The following is a 13,825-nucleotide window of genomic DNA, read 5'->3' on the forward strand; positions in this document are numbered from 1 at the left end:
TCTTTTTAATTTTATTCTTTGTGGTAAGAATACTTAACATGAGATCTACCCTCTTTTAACTAATTTTTGAGTGTACAGTAATAGTTTTGTTAACTACAGGCAGTGTGTTGTACAGCACATCCCTAGAATTTATTCATCCTGCATAAGTAAAACTTTATACCCATTTAATAACAACTCCCCATTTTCCTTTCCTCCTAGCCCCTGCCAACCACCATTCTGTTGGGGTGATGTTTGTTTTTCTCGGTTCTTGTCCCTGCCACAACAAAGAATTGAAGGGCAGAGACACAGTAGTGAAGCAGAATGAAAGGTTTATTCGAATATACTGTAAGGGAGGAACCGGCTAGAGTCAAGGTATATAAAGGCAGGTTTACTTGCTTATCTAGAGAAGGACAGAGAGTAAAGACTTACACTTAAAATCTGGAAAGTGGAATGGAACAGCATAGTGTCGAAGGTATCACTGGCAGAGCGCAGAGACAAAGTGTAATAAGTTGAACAGTAAAAAGTCTTTTGAAAATACACACTCCATGGAAGGGCAGTGTGGGCAACCTCAGAGAGAAGAAGGTACACTTAAGGGCTTAGGGTTCTGTCTTGTAAGGCTTTCAAGAATGGGATACAGGTAAAGGGTCAGGGGGCGTAGGCTTGTCAGGAGGTCTCATCTCATGATTCTCTCTGATGAGAGACACTATGTCATTGTCTATAACCCGTCCTCTAGGTAATTCTGTAGGACAAACCTTTGTTCCTTTCTAAGATAGTGGCTACTCCCAAGAATTTCAAACACATCAGTTAGAACTGTTTGTCTTGCCTTAAGATAAGTCTCTCCTGTTCTTATTATGCTCATCTCATCATTTTTTAGGAAAATTGCTCATAATGCTTGTCCCTCATCTCTGTCATATTTCACCTGCATTAGCTAGAGGAAGTCTCAAGACCAGCACAGATTCAGAGCACGTGGAATGAACTCACATTGCAAAGGGCCTGAGTCCTTTCTAGCTCTCTGGCTTAATCTGCTTAACTCCCTGAGTTCTTGGTGGGCCCCACCCTCTTTTCATCCTGCTCATCTGTCTTTCTGCCTAACAATTCTACTTTCTGCTTCTGTGACTGACTATTTTATACATCTCATATAAGTGGAATCACACAGTATTTGTCCTCCTTTGACTGGCTTATTTCACATTCATCAAAATTTTCTCCAGTTCATCCATGTTGTTGTATATGGCAGGACTTCTTTCTTGTTTTAAGGCTGAATAATATTCCATTGTATGTATGTACCACATTTTCTTGACCATTCATTTGTTGATGGACATTTAGATTGTTCCTATAACCTGGCTATTGTGAAAAATACTACAGTGAACATGAAAGTGTAAATATTACATCAGGATCTGATTTCTTCTGGATACATGTCTAGAAGTGAAATTGCTGAATAATATGGCAGTTGTATTTACATTTTTTTGAGGAACCATCGTACAATTTTCCATGATGGCTGCACCATTTCACATTTCCTCCAACAGTGTACCAGGGTGCGTACTTCTCTACAAGATCTCCAACACTTGTTATTCTTTATCTTTTTGATAATGGCCATCCTAGTGGGTGTGACGTGTTATCTAATTGTGGTTTTAATTTGCATTTCCCTGGTGATTAATGACCTTCGAGCACCTTTTCTTGACCTGTTAGCCATTTTGTATGTCTTCTTTTGAGAAATGTCTATTGAAGTCCTTTGCCCATTCTTTCTTCAGGCTGTTTGCATTTTTGCTATTGAGTTGTAGGAGTGGAGCAACCTGGTTCTGAGTAGTAGCTGAATTGAAGTTTCTTGAGAATATCTCCAGGGAGTGCCAAATGGCAAAGAAAACAAACAGCCAAAGAGAGTATCAAAGAGACACTCACGTTTAGCAGATAGAAGGAGGAGGGAATCCAGGGAAGGAAAGTGAGATACCTACCCCAATAGAGTAAACTATTGTAATTTGAAATGCAGCAAAGATTCACTATCAGACTGAAGGAGTTGATTTAAAATGATTTCTTTCAGTGTTTAACCAAATGTTTGATATTATTCAGTGGTGAGGCCATCTGGTTCAGGGGTTTTGTTCTTAGGTAGTTTTTTGATTACCAATTTCATTTTGTTCCTGGTAATTGGTCTGTTCAGATTTCTCTTTCTTTCTAGGTCAGCCTTGGAAGATTGTATTTTTCTAGAAATCTGTTCATTTCTTTTAGGTTATCCAGTTTGTTATCATATAATTTTTCATAGTATTCTCTAATAATTCTTGTATTTCTGTGGTGTCCGTAGTGATTTTTTCATTCTCATTTCTATTTTTGTTTATGTGTGCAGGCTCTCTTTATCTCTTGATAAGTCTGGCTAGGGATTTATCTATTTTGTTTATTTTCTCAAAGAATCAACTCCTGCTTTCATTGATTCTTTCTATTGTTTTATTTTTCTTGATTTTATTTATTTGTGCTCTGATCCTTACTATGTCCCTCCTTCTAGTGACTTTGGGCCTCATTTGTTCTTCTTTTTCCAGTTTCATTAATTGTGAGTTTAGATTGTTCATATGGGATTGTTCTTCTTTCCTGAGGTAGGCCTGTATTGCAATATACTTTCCTCTTAGCATGGCCTTCACTGCATACCTCAGACTTTGCATTGTTGAATTATTGCTGTCATTTGTTTCTATATATTACTTGATCTTTGTTTTTTTTTTTTGGTCATTGATCCATTGATTATTTAGGAGCATGTTTAGCCTCCATGTGTTTGTGAGTTTTTTTTTTCATTTTCTTTGCGTAATATATTTCTAGTTTCATGCCTCTGTGTTCTGAGAAGCTGGTTGGTACAACTTCAGTCTTTTTGAATTTACTGAGTTTCTTTTTGTGCGCTACTATATGGTTTATTCTTGAAAATGTTCCATGTGCACTTGAGATGAATGTGTATCCTGTTGCTTTTGGATGGACTATTGTGTAGATATCCATTAGGTCCATCTGTTCTAGTATGTTGTTTAGTGCCTCTATCTCTTTGCTTACTTTGTTTCTGGTTGCTCTGTCCTTTGGATTGAGTGGTGTGTTGAAGTCTCCTAAAATGAATTCATTGCATTCTGTTTCCCCCTTCAATTCTGTTAGTATTTGTTTCACATATGTAGGTGATTCTGTTTTGGGAGCATAGATATTTATGATAGTTATATCCTCTGGCTGGACTGACCCTTTTATGATTATGTAATGTCCTTTGTCTCTTGTGACTTTCTTTGTTTTGAAGTCTATTTTGTCTGATAAAAGCACTGCAACTCCTGCTTTCTTCTCACTATTAGTTGCATGAAATATCTTTTTCCATCCCTTTACTTTCAGTCTGTGTACGTCTTTGGGTTTGAAGTGAGTCTCTTGTCGGCAGCATATAGATGGCTCTTGTTTTTTTTTGTCCATTCAGTAACTCTATGTCTTTTGATTGGTTCATTCAGACCATTTACATTGAGGGTGATTATCGATAGGTATGTACTTATTGCCATTGCCTGCTTTAGATGCATGGTTAATCAGAGGTTGAAGGGTAATTCCCTTACTATCTAACAGTCTAATTTTACTCACTGCATATTCTATTATAAACACAACCTAAAGGTTGTTTTTATTCCTCCTTTTTCTTCCTCCTTCATTCTTTGAATGTTTTGAATCATATTCTGTACTCTCTGTCTATCTCTTTGGTGACATCTATTTAGCCTTAGGAATACTTCCATCTATAGAAGTCCCTCCAAAATGCAGTGTAGAGGTGGTTTGTGGGAGGTAAATTCTCTCAGCTTTTGCTTATGTGAAGATTGCTTAATCCATCCTTCAAAGTTACATGATAACCTTGCCGGGTAGAGTATTCTTGTTTCAAGGCCCTTCTGGTTTATTGCATTAAATATGTCATGCCACTCCCTTCTGGCCTGTAAGGTTTCTGCTGAGAAGTCTGATGATATCCTGATGGGTTTTCCTTTGTATGTGATCTTTTTTCTCTCTCTGGCTGCTTTTAAAAGTCTGTCTTTATCATTGATCTTTGCCATTTTCCTTATTATATGTCTTGATGTTGTCTTCCTTGGGTCCCTTTTGTTGGGAGATCTGTGAACCGTCATGGCTTGAGAGACTATCTCCTTCCCCAGATTGGGGTAGTTTTCAGCAATTACGTCTTCAGTGACACTTTGTATCCTTTTTTCTCTCTTTTCTTCTTCTTCTTGTACCCGTATAATGTGACTATAGTTCCTTTTGGTTTGGTCACACAGTTCTCTCAATATTCTTTCATTCTTAGAGATTCTTTTTTCTCTCTGTTCCTCAGCTCAGCTTCTTTGTATTCCTCTTCTCTTATTTCTATCCATTTACTTTCTCTTCTCCTACATCTCATCTGCTCTTAAATCCCTCCATTGTATGTTTCATTTCAGATATGGAATTTGTTATTGATTGAATCTCTGACTTAAATCCCTTCCTGAGTTCCTGAATATTTTTCTGTACCTCCATAAGCATGTTTATGATTTTTATTTTGAACTCTCTTTCAGGAAGATTGGTGAGTTCAGTTTCATTTGGCCCTTTTTTTGGGGTTTGTGAGATTTTGTTCCGAACCATGTTCTTTTGACGTTTCATATTTCTGTGTGGTGCCCACTATTGCCCAGAAGCTTCAGTCTCAGGAGATGCTCAGTCCCTAGAGTGAGGTTGGGGGTTGTAGGTGAGTGGAGCTGGCGCCTGAGGGGAGGAAAGAGCTATTTCCTGATTCCTGTCTGCAGTGACTGTCTCCAGTGTCAGGGCCAGTGGGCCAAGCACACAGGTGTAAGCCTTTGTGCTTGGCATCTCTAGCTTTTGTAGGTGGGGCTTCCGTCTGGCTGGCCTGACAGCGGAGCAGTGACTGCCCATTCGTGAGCCTGTGCTATCAGGCCAGGAAGGAGTCTCAGCAGGCTGCATTTCACAGTGGGGGGCCTCGGAGCTGAGTAGGCAGCCGGGGGGATGGGGCGCCTGCAGGTCCTCAAAGTTCCCAAGCATCTGGGTTGAGCACACCCAGACAACCTTGTCCAGCTCTCCCCTCCCCCAAGCAGCAAGCTCCGTGCAAACCCTGACCCTTCAGCAGCCCTCTCACTGCTAGGAAGCCTCTCAGACTGCCTGCCTTTTCCTTGTCCCAGAGTGGCCGGGTGTGAATCCCATCCTCCACAAATGGCCGGAATCTCAATCTCTTGAGCACTCCACCTGTCCCAGCTCCCCAACCTCCAGAGCACCACACAATATAGGTTTCTGCTCACAGAGCAGATCTCCAGGTCCAGGTGTTCAACAATTCCCAGTTTCCACCCCCTCCCCACTCCGTTTCTCTTCCTCCCGCTGGTGAGCTGGGGTGGGTGAAGGACTTGGTTCCCGGCAGATCAAGGCTTTCATACCCCTGTTTTGTGAGGTGTGCCTTGTTTGTGAGGTGTGTATGCAGTCGGGTTCAGCTTTCTTTCTTCTTGCTCTTTTATGGTTAATTGTATTAATTAACCATATTTTTGTACCATTTGTGGTTTTGGGAAGAGTTCTCTGTCTCACCTCTCATGCCGCCATCTTGTATCCGGGTAGATATGTATTTATAATGGTTATATCTTCTTGTTGGACTGCCCCCTTTATCATTATGTAATGTCCTTCTTTATCTCTTGTTACTTTCTTTGTTTTGAAGTCCATTTTGTCTGATACAGGTACTGTAACACCTGCTTTTTTCTCCCTATTGTTTGCATGAAATATCTTGTTCCACCCCTTCCCTTTTACTCTGCGTATGTCTCTGGGTTTGAGGTGAGTCTCTTGTAAGGAGCATATAGATGGGTCTTGCTTTTTTATCCATTCAATGACTTAGCTGCCGTGGTCTGGGCAGCCCTGGGATAGCCTAGTGTATTGCAGCACTTCGCAGCCATGCTGGGTGTGTTCTCATGCAAGAATGGCGCCACTTTGTGCCTTCTTGACATTGCTTCGGCTTCAGCTGCCTGTGCCGTCTACCTGCATACCAGGAGCAGTCTCTGGAATAATCTCCTTAGCTTCTGTGGGCTGGGCGTCCCTCCACATAGCCTAGTGCACTGCAGTGGGTGGCAGACACGCTGGGTGTGTTCTCCTGCGAGAATGGTGCCCCTTCGTGCCTTCTGGGCCTTGCTCTGCCTTCCTCTGTCTGTCTCGGTTAGCTGCGTGCTGGGAGGAGACTCTGTGTGGTTCCTGTGGGGTGGGGCTGTTCTCCAGCTGCTCTGGAGCTGTGGCAGTCAGCCAGTTTGCTTGCAGCTCCGGCCTTTTTATTAGATGCTCAGTTCTTGCAGATGTAGATGTACTCTGGCTGTTGTACTGTATCTTCTGTTCTCTCTTTTAGGAATAGTTGTATCTGTTTATTTTCAAAAATACATATGGTTTTGGGAGGAGATTTCCACCACCCTACTCACGCCACCATCTTGACCCCTGCTCCAGTAGCTGAGGTTTTAAAGCATGTCTGGCAGGACCTCAGCATCATGCTCCAGTTGCACCATTTATGAATCACTGTCACTGTCACTGTCACTGGCTGAGATGCAAGAAGACTGTTCTGTTGTCACTAATGAAAGGAAAAACAAATAGTTGTGTTAGTATAAGCAAATTCTCAGATACAAGACTAATCTAAACCCCTGATCAAATGTATTTTCCTAACAATTGACAAAAAGTAGTTGAATTACAATAGACGTAAGAAACATCAAGATATGAAAGGGTGCATGCTACACGTTTGCAGGTTCTGAATCTAAAAATTCTGCATTATAATACAAACTGCTGCTGGTTAGACATGATTAGCTAGGATCAAATAACTTTTAACATTTGTGTTAAGGCAAATTCCATTATTTTTCTTTTCATTTATATTTATAATTTAATCTACACAACAATCCTTGGATTTACACATAACTTTCCGTACACATTGTGCAGATGAGGAAACTGAGACTGAGCTAGAATAACTGGCCAGAGATAACATAGCTGGTAAATGGAGGCACAGGAGTTTACACTATAAAGAAGTCAGACTTTGTGTCAGTGATGCTGCTTCTTTCCAGCCTGTGTCAAAGAGCACTGGAATCCTGTGGTGCCTCAAGGGCCACAGAGTAGAAAAAGGCGGGGTTGTTGTGGGGTGAATCAAACAGGCTGTGCTCTAGGCCCTTCAGTCACTCCACTTTCAGCCAGAGTACATCTCTTATGATTATGTGTATAAGGGGTCCTGCTGCAAGCTTTGTTTGAAAGATTCCCAAACACTGAATCGTACCATGATGTCTCCTAATGCTGGTAGCGATCTGCACTAGCAACCTCTTGAAGTCAGGGACCCTGTCTTATCTTTTCTTTGATCTCACAATGGTGGGAAACGTCCCCTGACCGTGTGCCTGCCTTTGGGAGGAGGAGCAGGTGGAAATCACTGCCTATGGGAAGTGTTGCTGCAGGCTCCAGAACAGCGCTGTCTGAGCATCTCCCATGAACCCTGGCAACCCTGCTCACCGTGTTCCTTACCAAAGCCAACTGAATTAATTATTCACAGTACCTGTAGCCTCACTGGTACCACCGTTCACTGAGCTCTTCCCCAGGAGGGAAGTGGCATCTTCACCAAATATCTTGTGGCAGTTTTCAATGAGAAATTCTACCAGAGATATCTGTAACACAAAAGGGCAAAGACAGGGTGCTCTTCTTCACATGGCAATGTTAGAAATCCCATCTCACATGTGAATCTTGGGTCTAACAAAAAATGAACAAGAATTCTGAGGAAAAATCGATAGTTGATTCTAAAGAACCAAGAATAATCCAGTTTTGTTTAAGAAATAAATGATACTTCCAAGACTACTTTGGCACAGATGTTAAAAAGGTTTCAATGTTTGAATGAAAGTTATGATTTCTACCCTAGCTTAGTAGGTCACATTTTTAAATCAATGCTTACATCTTTAAAGATAGATTAAATTGCAAGGAAGTCACATAGGATGCTTGGGTTGGAGATGTATATATAATCTCTTGCTAAGCTTTATTTCTTATGAAGAACTTTCCAGGTCTTTTGAGATGCAAATGATGTAAAACACCTTATTAAAATTTATGAAGCATCCAATAGGCCAAAACTTGTGAAATTCAGTTATTAAGTGTGGAAGAACCCTAAACTTGGGAAGCAGAGATCTCTGTGGGTTCTCTGTGATGGAAGATCAGCAGTTGGAGAGAAACCATGGCTGCCTGTCTGAGGGCAGTCCCTCCTCATGCACTGCTGCGCCTCATGCTTGCTGTCTGGCCGAGCTGGGGCAGACCTATGATCTCATGAGGCATGCTGTGGCTCCATTAGGATGCTCCGGAGTGTTTTACTGCTTCCTCAGCATGTACCAAGTGAAAGGGTAGGCAAGCATTCTTGGGAATGACCCACTGCTGACAGAGGAAGGCCAATGTGTGTGGAACATCGTGCCCAACCATGTGGGATGTGCCACTAACAACCAGAGAGGTCCTGGGTGTTCCCGCCATTGTACAATGAGGAAAGCGCCGCCTGGAAAGCGTGCCCGCGGTTACAAGTCCTCAGCGAGCAGGCCAAGAGCTGAAAGTTGGCTTGTCAAACTCCAAAGCCCAGGAGTCACATCACATCACTCTTGTCTCTCTATTGTTTAGTCAGTGTAGCACTGACCCTCTTGGACAGAGAGAGAGAGAGAAGTGACTCAGCTCCTCTCCATTTCCCACTGTGCAGCCCACTGTCCTGTACACCACTAGATAAATGCCCGCCGACGGGCAGGGGGGTAATTAAAATGTGCACTTTTAAAAACTGGTCTGTCCGAATTACTAGCACATGTTTCAGACTCAAGGTGGTGACTCAGCCGCGCAGGACATAAAAATAAGAAATCTCCTTACCCTTTTCATCAAGTACATTCCTGCTTCTGTGCTGCAAGGGTTAGGTAGACAAAGAAGGCTCGGGGCTATATGCTGTGATAAGGCAAAAGCGGTCATCTCGTTGTATGAAGAGTGCTGCTTGATGTTGTATAATACCCCGAAAAGACACTGCAAGAGCACAGCATTGGCTCTTGGCAGCTGGTCTAAAAGCCTAAAGACAGAAAAATGAAATTTTAAGTGAGGGAAGTCATTTGGATGTGGAAGTGGGAAACACAGAGGCAAGGAACAGAGCACTTTGTCCACCAAGTACGCAGCCCACTCTAGCAGAGCTCCAGGTGTGAATGCATACAGAAATGTTGGACTCAATTCAATTCCTGAACCGGGTAATAACTTCTCCGGTTAAATAAGTGCTTGGCCAAAGTGAGATCATACCACTGGCAAAGTTGTCCACTAGCATCTCTCGTAGACTTGTGGGTCTATTTCCTATCAGTTTCATACATTCAGAAGGTGTAAAATGGTCAAGGAAACCATACGAGTAAGCTTAGGGAAAAAGAGTTCAATGAGGGCAGTTAAGAGGTGCATGTATGTTTAAAATGGCCTTCTGGGTGTGATCAAATGAAAACCCTTCGGATTTCATAACTATTTTAGTGGTCAAAGCTGTAAATGAAAGGCATATTTTCGTAAGGGTATGTCGTTTGTAGTTCTCAATGTGAGCCTAGTAGAGTAATTAATTGTTGCATCATTACCTCCGGGTGGCAGTTATTTTCTCATCCTCCCTCTTCCCTTGACAAGGAACAGCAAGCCATCTATCATACAGACTGGATGAAAAAAGACTTCCTTCGATGTTTTGAAGAAAATCCTTACAAAAATAAAGAATATTATTATTGCAGTCAATACATACTGGAAAAATTGCAGAGAAAAACCTTGAGTGGCAAACTTCAGTTCAGTGCCTGCTACCTTCAAAGCCACCCAAACCATGACCCAGGAGAGCTCGGTTCTGACTCTGCACTGACTTGCACACCCAAAGCAGTACATTGGATTTTCACCACAATTTAGGAGCATAAAAACAGAGTCTAGGTTCTGTTGGCAATGAAGATAAAGCCCCTTGTAGCCTCTGGAAGTGACTTTTTGTGTACGTTTTAGCCAACTAGCACAAACTGACCAGGTCTGGTGATAAAACAATTCAGCCTCTTGAGAAGAAATACATGTACCCATCTTGCTTGTTTATTTGAGACAGTGCTTGCTCTGAATTCTAGCAAGTAAAGTTTTTTAAGCAAAACATACACGCGCATGCTATTGCACAGATATTAAGAGAGAACCAGGCCTTCCGCCCGGAGGAATCTGTGCCCGTTGGGAGAAACCTGCTCTTTTAATAGTTCGATTCCTCCCTTTTGTTACCCTATAAAAGTCCAGTTCTGCAGCCTTATAAGCAGCAGATGTTGGAAATACAGCCAGATCCTCAATGCCTAGCTACCTGTTACCCTTTTCAGTCCCTGAGTAGCACATATATATATTCCCCCCAAAAGGGGAAGTGTCTCAAGATTTAGATACATCACAATTTCATGCCTCTGGGTTAGGGATAGGCAAATGTAAGTTTCCTTAGTGGAGGCCTGGAAATCTGGCACCACAGAAGGCTGATGAACAAGTGTTACCATTATACGTGTGAGCCTATTAACATTTACGAAGCTTTAAAGTTCTGCGCAAGCCTGAGGGCCTTACCAGCGTCACAGGGATACCTCGCTTCCACTGACTTCTCTTAGTTTTAGCTCAGTCAAAAAATGTCTGCAGGGAACCATCACAATTACAATCCAGTAAGTGTTCCCTCCTTCTAATGCTTACAGAGCCGCTCTTTGTGCCAGGTGCTCTTTTGAGTGCTGGCGATAGAGCAGTGAAGGAAAAGGGGAAGTCCCAGTCCTGTCATTGCTCCACTGAGTCACTGGCACACTGTCCCCACCCGGGACAGAGTTCTCAAAGCGTTTGCTGTGGAACCATCCCAGTATATTTGAAAGGAAGAAGCACGACAGTCCTGGCTGGCTCTGAGAGTCTAGCAGGGAGCACAAGGGCCCTAGCCTCGTGCCCCAAACTGCAGCTGTCATGGCATTTGTGTCCCCTCTCTCTCCTTGACCCTGTGCTGCACAATCCACTGGTGGCCAGCTGTGCTGAAGCCAGAACGTGACCCGACTGTGCCAAGGGTATTTGTTGTTGCACGTCTCTTTTAAGACAGCTTAGGGGGAAAATGAGTGTGGCCCTGAGGAGATAGTCTTTTCTCGTTGAGGCCTATGTCTCCAGTTAGTTTCACATGGTATTATCAAGGCCAAAGTTGCAAAGTCTGATTCTCCACCAGGATCAGGCAACTTTAGGAAGAGAACACTTGAGGAATGTCTAAGAACTGTACCTATGAGTGCCACCCTCTGGCTAGTTTGCGCGTAGAACAAAGCTGACTATTGCTAGAAAATCAAAGCATTTCCATGTGCGCACCCTGCGGAGAGCGGCCGCAACTTTTCTTGTCACATACCCAGTGTATATTATTGTGGTCCCTGTGGGGGTAGTCATCAACTCTACGTCGTTTCTAACTGTTGCTATTTATCATACAGTCTCATGGAGGACAAGGAAAGACCAAATGTAACTGACATTTATGTGATAATTTTCCTAACCTGTTTGCAGTCATTACTACATTAACATGTTGTGGTTCAGAACTGCTAACAAGCTCTAAGATGGACTGATGATACCCTGTCTCGGCTCTCTTATTCTCCTTATAGACGTGTAACTGATACTTGTGATTTAGATGTGTCCCTTCACAGTTGATCTACTTTTTGTGTAAACATACTGAACATTAAAATTTCCAGTCGAACTGTAGCTGCTGCACCCAGTTTTTACAAGTCATGTTTACCAGGCGAGGCATGTGGTGGGAGCTGATTTCCGTGGGACTGTGTCTGTGGCGGTGAGCTAAACAAATCAAGTTTTAACAGTGGATGCCAGAGGCGCTAAAGGTGAAAAGACACCCACGTGCTGGAGTCAAAGCTACGTGACTCTGACAGTAAAAGGCATGAGGGTAACGGGAAGGAATCATGATGAAGCGACCAGAGATTTTGGTGGCTGCACTGAGCATTTTTTGATGCATTTTAAGTCTAATTTTGCATACTACGGCAAAGTAATACAGCCATCTCTGAAGATGAATATAAATTTTCCTTTGGAAACTTTCCCTCCTTAGAAGTATGGGCAGGAAGTCATCAAATTAGGACGGTTGTTCTGGTAAACATTTTGTGTATGTGTGGAGGTTGAAATTTATTATTTTGTTATAATTATCATGGTTATTTTGCATAGAGTGCTCAGGAGGTATGATGGGGAAGGTCGTGTGTGACATAAGAGGAAATTATATCTAAGCAGGCTTTTAACGATCAAAGTAGCTCTGTGAAATTTTGACTTTGTGTTTTATAGTTTTGCACAGTCTTAACCTATTATGTTTTTGATAGCTCCTAGGCCATCGTGATAGATGATACCAATCATACAACTTCAGAGTTAGGCTGTGTGTGAACACTGCTAGAAGTCTCCCTACCTTTAAGACTGCCACTATCACAAAGATGGATTCACTATTCCAGTTCACTTTCTTTCCGGAATTGAGCTTCTCCTTTAGTTCTCTGCCAGATTTCATATGGGTTGGTGTTCTGAACACTCCTTTCCTGAGAGGGCCTTTTTCATTGATAAAAGCAAGCATACTCTATAGGAAGAAAAGGAAAGACAGACATATGGCAGCTCGTCTCCAGAGTGTATGTGGACGCATTGTGGTAGTGGTGGTGGGACTAAATGTGGAATCGTTTTTCCATTTCTCTAAATACATTTCTACCCAACAGTCCACTCTACATTCGTATTCTGAAACACTTCAACCACTTATTTTAATCAGATTTTCCATTTCAGGGAATTTATGCTTTTTCATCAAAGTTGTCTGCTTCAAGGCCTTTGTGGAATCACCCTGTCCTCTTCCATTCATTCTTCATTAGTCCCTAATAGAGGTAGACGCTCTTCCCCACGTCTGTAAATCATTTTGCCATACTCATTTCCCATTTGTTTATTCCCTTTTGAGCAAGTATATACATACCCCATTCCCACTTCTTGTATTTCCTTCCCTCTTTTAAAATCAGGCCCCAATCCCTGGCCGCCTCCTCCGATTACATTCCGTTGTCAACAGTGTTTCTTTCCTGTGGCTGTATCTCCAGGGCCTCTGCTTGCAGTGTGGGAGATAATAGGGCTTGGAGTCACATAGTCCAAGGGCTCTAAAATCTGGTGTCCAGCCTATCTTCTATGTGACCTGGGGCACATACATACTCTGCTGACGCTCTTGGTGTGTGTCTTTGTGTGGATGATGATACTCACAGCTACGCCACCCCCTAAATTTGTGGGGAAGGATGCGAGGACCTGGGCAGTAGGTAGCATGATAAAGTCTTTCAATCTGGAATAAAATTGCCTGTATCTACTACAGCACTAGGAAATGTACTGGACACTCAGTGAATTCTAACAGCGTCAATCAGTGCACCATTGAAGACAACATAGGCCCAACTCAGTGGCTTTCACCTGACCTGGGCTGTTTGGGTGAAAGTGTGCATATTGGCCAGAGGATGAGTCTTTATGCTTAAGCACTTGACATGCACGTCAAATCCATGGGATGCAATTTTGAGTTGTATGATTGAGTCACTTGCTGAAGGAGACTTGGACTTACTGCAGAATTAAGGAAGGAGATGAAAAGGGAATATGAGGATGAGGAGGACTCTCAGAGATTCATACACACAAAACCCATTTTGACGGACCTGAGCAGGCGTGTGTGGGATTTCCTGAAACAAGTGCCATGGACAAGGGTACCTTTTCCTGTGGTATTTGCCTTATAACTCTGCAGTACCTAAGTCTGATTTGATTCTTTCATGTAATTTTAACAGTCTCTTAGCCAGAGCCAGGAGCTAACAATCTCTCCATTTGGGGATAGACTGGAGGAGAAGCCGTGGGCTCCCGAGCTCTCCTTCCTCAGGAGGGCTACGCAAGACTGCAGTGAGACCTACCA

The 13,825-nt window shown here is 42.6% G+C and overlaps 1 protein-coding gene across 1 annotated transcript; it reads right to left on the minus strand.

Moving 5' to 3' along the window:
• Nucleotides 1-6,449: 6,449 nt before the first annotated feature.
• Nucleotides 6,450-12,548, minus strand: LOC130683977 (rho GTPase-activating protein 20-like). The gene is made up of 5 exons (XM_057503265.1): nucleotides 12,332-12,548; nucleotides 9,522-9,634; nucleotides 8,797-8,986; nucleotides 7,469-7,577; nucleotides 6,450-6,511 (listed from the first exon to the last, which is right to left on the minus strand). The coding sequence occupies exons 1-5, from the start codon at nucleotides 12,488-12,490 to the stop codon at nucleotides 6,450-6,452; spliced, it is 633 nt and encodes a 210-aa protein (XP_057359248.1). The 5' UTR covers nucleotides 12,491-12,548.
• Between the last annotated feature and the right edge of the window lie 1,277 nt (nucleotides 12,549-13,825).

This window comes from Manis pentadactyla, chromosome 5, assembly GCF_030020395.1.
Source record: "Manis pentadactyla isolate mManPen7 chromosome 5, mManPen7.hap1, whole genome shotgun sequence".
Classification (NCBI taxonomy): domain Eukaryota; kingdom Metazoa; phylum Chordata; class Mammalia; order Pholidota; family Manidae; genus Manis; species Manis pentadactyla.